The sequence below is a fragment of the Myotis davidii genome, unplaced genomic scaffold, assembly GCF_000327345.1.
Source record: "Myotis davidii unplaced genomic scaffold, ASM32734v1 scaffold448, whole genome shotgun sequence".
NCBI classification, from domain to species: Eukaryota; Metazoa; Chordata; class Mammalia; order Chiroptera; family Vespertilionidae; genus Myotis; species Myotis davidii.
The window spans coordinates 3,841,692-3,845,853 of NW_006383009.1; the positions used below are offsets into that span (position 1 = coordinate 3,841,692).

General features: G+C 51.8%; 1 protein-coding gene across 2 annotated transcripts in view; it reads left to right on the plus strand.

Annotated features, from left to right (window-relative positions):
• The window catches only part of FKBP8 (FK506 binding protein 8), a 19,754-nt gene extending 16,621 nt beyond the window's left edge, over positions 1–3,133 (plus strand). For both annotated transcript variants that reach the window (XM_015557722.1, XM_015557723.1), the window contains exons 7-8: positions 2,075–2,206; positions 2,612–3,133. In XM_015557722.1, coding sequence (XP_015413208.1) covers positions 2,075–2,206; positions 2,612–2,698 — 219 coding nt within the window. In that variant the 3' untranslated portion in view covers positions 2,699–3,133. The remainder of the gene's footprint in view (positions 1–2,074; positions 2,207–2,611) is intronic.
• Positions 3,134–4,162: the final 1,029 nt, after the last annotated feature.

The following is a 4,162-nucleotide window of genomic DNA, read 5'->3' on the forward strand; positions in this document are numbered from 1 at the left end:
GAAAATGAATAAAATGCATAGGGAAATAATATGTAAATTGATTCATAAATAAGCGATCACAATGTGATGTAGCAGCCACAAAGCCATGATATGAAAACGACATGGATACAAACAATGACTGATAAATAGATTAAATTTATTCCTTTAAAAAAAAAAATTCATTGTCTAAACCAGCGGTTCTCAACCTGTGGGTCGCGGCCCCTTTCACAGGGGTCGCCTCAGACCCTCGGAAAACACATCTATAATCACATATTGATTTTGTGATTGATCACTGTGCTTTCATGATGTTCAATGTGTCACCATGAAATTGGGGGTCCCCACCGCATGAGGAGCTGTATTAAGGGGGTCGCGGCGTCAGGAAGGTTGAGAACCACTGATCTGCACACATACACACGCTTTATCATGGTTTCCTCACAACACGTCTACGAGGTAGGCACTTCTTTGTCTTCGTTTTCCAGGTAGAAACGGAAGCCCAGAGAGGTTTCTGGCTTGCCCAAGGGTCACCCAGCAGAGAACGGCCGAGGAAGCCAGGCTGGGTGGCCGATAGCTTCTCTCAGGGGCTGGCTTCCCGGCCTCTCTCGGGCTCCCAAGTCCTGCACGAGGAGAAGGAGGAGGAGGAGGAAGAGGAGGAGGAGGTAGGGGCACAGTGGTTGGCCTGAGCCTCCCTTCGCTGCAGAATTCCATCCTGAGTGACTTGTCCTGCAGGAAGGCAGACTTCCTAGAGGCAGCTGTGGGAGAGCTCATGAGTCATGTAAATAAGGTGAACTTGGTACCTGGTCACTGTGGGTTAGGAGCCCCGCCTTCCCTGTCATGCTGCCCTTGCTGGATCCATGGGTCCTCCGGAAGGCCTGCCTGTGCATTCACCTCATGCTGTCACGCAGCTATTTTTAATTTAGGGTGTTGGTTACATCCCCTCACTAAAGCTAGATCTTCCTCCTGTGAGGGTGAAGGTAACTGCAGACTCAGGCAGGTTCCACATGGAGCCCAGCTGTGTTCGTTAGAGTCGGTCACTAGGAGGGACTCCCTCAAAGAGCTTCTTCAAGCCATCCTGGCCAACTTGGCTGCCTGGGCTAAAATTCGGGGGACCCAAACCTGTGTTTTTCTCAGAAGCTGTCTGGAAATTTAAGTGACTTGGCAATTTTTGTATTGAATCATACCCATTGGGCAATGTGCTAGACTGGGCTAAAATGAGAGCGACTCAGGTGCTTTTGGTGCTTTTGGGTGCTGGACATGGGGAAGGCGACTTGAAGAACTTGTTTGTGTGACCAGAACAGTGTATTGGTTATTAACAAAACCTTAGGTGCACAGCTTTGTTAATAGTGTCTAGAGTTTCCTGTTCTCTCGTGCTGTGGTTAAATGGTTTGCCAGTGGCAATTTGTGGAGAGGATTTTTGTTTTTACTTTTTAATTGTGAAGAGGCTTGTACAAATTCAGAAGTGGCAGGGGACTGACAGGAACTTCCTGTATTCCTAGCTGTTGGAGCAGCTCCCGTAGAAGTCCCTGAAATTTCTCTCTCCAGCAGGATCTGAACTCTGAGCTGCCTTTGTGCAGACCTAGTGGCCTGCCTGGAATGTGGTGGAGGGTGAAGATGTAGTAATACACACAGCCACCAGCCATCCAGACTTGGGGCTTCACGCAGTTTCTCCTTGAATATAAAAATTCAAGTGAGTCCTGAATCATTCTTGCTGTGGCTTTTCCTGTTGTGTTTCTACCTGGGAAGGGGCGGTGGCCGAAGGGCCCCAGCCAGCTTGCTGAGACCCTTATGACCCCTACATAGGCTCATCCTGAACATGGGGTCCCAGAAGCCAAGGGTGCTATCAGCATGGCCAGTGCCAATGTCCCAGCTTTTCTCCCAGAACCTTGTGCTCTGCTCCGACCACGGGCTCCCTAGAGGCATGGAGATGGCAGTCCCCAGTTTGCTGACACCCAGAGAGGGGTAGATGGGACCCTTGTGTTCCAGTGGTCCCAATCCCAGAGTGACCCAGGGCCCCAGAAGGGCACAGTGCCAGTGATGGTGGCCACATTGGCTGCTGCCGCCACATGCTCTTAACCCAACCACCACTCACTTCTCCCAGACGATCCACGCGGAGCTCTCGAAGCTAGTGAAAAAGCACGCGGCCCAGCGGAGCACAGAGACCGCCCTGTACCGGAAAATGCTGGGCAACCCCAGCCGGCTGCCTGCTAAGTGTCCTGGCAAGGGTGCCTGGGTGAGCCGGGGTTGGTGGCAGGGAGGCTTCTTGGGGAAGGGCAGAGTAGACTACGTAAAGAGAGTGTCTTCATCTTGCAAACATTGATGTCCTTGTCACCTGGGCTGTGCTGGACCATAGTGGGGACACAGGCCCTAGTCCCATGTGACCCGGGTCAAAGCAGAAGGTGGAACACAACATGTAGGATTTGGGGTGGGGAGTGATGGCTCTTCCAGAGGGAAGGGGAGGTTTCCCAGAGGAGGTGAAATTTAGCTTGAGTTCGGATGCACATGTAGGAGTTTGCCAGGAGGCAGGAAATGCATGTTTAGGCAGTGAAAGGCCTGTGTGGGTCGTGTTGGTACCTGAGGCCCAAGATATCAGTCTTGACTGCCCTCCAGCCACCTCCTCCCTTCCCTTTATCTACAGTCCATCCCATGGAAGTGGCTGTTTGGAGCAACTGCTGTTGCCCTGGGGGGCGTGGCTCTCTCTGTGGTCATCGCTGCCAGGAACTGACTGCCAGGTGGCTGCTACCCCTTCTGAGCACCGTGGACCCCACCCCGCGCTCCCTAACTCTCCCAGGCTCCCTGTCCACTACCCTTTCTGGCCTAGCCCCCTCCTCTGGGGCAGGGACAGTGAGGTTTGAGGGTTGCATGGCCTAGTGAGCAGGAGGGACTGAGGCCCTACAGGAGGAAATGAGGCAGGGCCCAGGCCCCATGTCCAGCCGGGAAGGAGGGGGCCCTTATTCCTCCAGACCCAATTCCTATCCTCCCACTCCCCCCTGGGTTAGGTCTCAACAGGGGCCTGCCTCAGTTTCTCCTTCCCAAGGCCTCAGGGCAGCCCTTCCCCCATCCAGTTCCTGTACAATTGCCAGCCCCTCCTGCCTAGCCTGCTGCCCTCTATCTAGGCTCCGCCCAACCCCCCAAGTGAAATAAAGCCTCCCATCCTGCATTCTGCCTGCTTTCACTGCCACTTAGGGCTGGGCCAGAGCTGTGGGCGTGGGAGGATTGGGTCTCCTCTTGGGCCACAGCAGACCTGTGTTACTGGGTACTGGGGTGATGTGATGTGCCTAGAGTGCCCAGGAGTTCACACTCCCTATGCCTATTACCTAGTCCTGTCTTATTTCTGTTAACTAAAAGCAGGGACCTGGATGGGACCTAATTGGGTGCTTCTTTGAGACCAATAATGGAGGGGTCTGTAGTACAGTGAGCTGACAGCAGCATAGTCAATATTAGGGCTAGAGATTCTACAGTGAGCTTGCTAGGTAGAGGATGTGTCAAGGGGCTACTCCAAAGAGATGTACTGGCTTTCAATTTCTTGGGTGACCTAGTTCTTAGAGACTTTTGGATAATATACCAATGCTGGGTGATTCCTCTGTTGTCCCTGAGGTCCTGGGAGGCTGTGGCGTAGTGAGTATAAAGTGGAGAAATGCTTGTTACCAAGCAGTGCAGCCCATGGTTGCAGTGTTGCTAATTCTTTTACTTCTCCAAGCCTCAGTTTCCTCATCTAGCTGATGGGTGCAAACCACTGTATCCATCCCCAAAGGCAGTCATGGATGCCAAGCATTGAGCACAGATCCTCAGCAGTTCATGGTCAAGGGAGTAAATGAATGGTAGTGCTGGCCTAGAACTAACAAGATCACTTGGGCAGGGACATACAGAAGGTCCCTGAACATCACCTTCCTCTCACCTCAAAATCTTCATCCTGTGACTACCATCTCTAATTAAAGGGAGAAAGCAAACTACTCCAGAGCTCTCCACAGGTCAGGAGCCCAGCAGGAGCTTTCCTGGACAAGCTAGCACTTGTCTTCAGCCTTGTTTCCCCATCTGTGCAATGAGAGCTTGATAAAATGTCAGTTTCTATGGAATACAGTCTGGCAGTTCTTTGAAAAGTTAAACAGAATTGCCAAATGACTTAGCAATTTCACTCGTAGGTATAGACCCAAGAAAAGGGAAAACATCTATCCACACAAAAACTTAT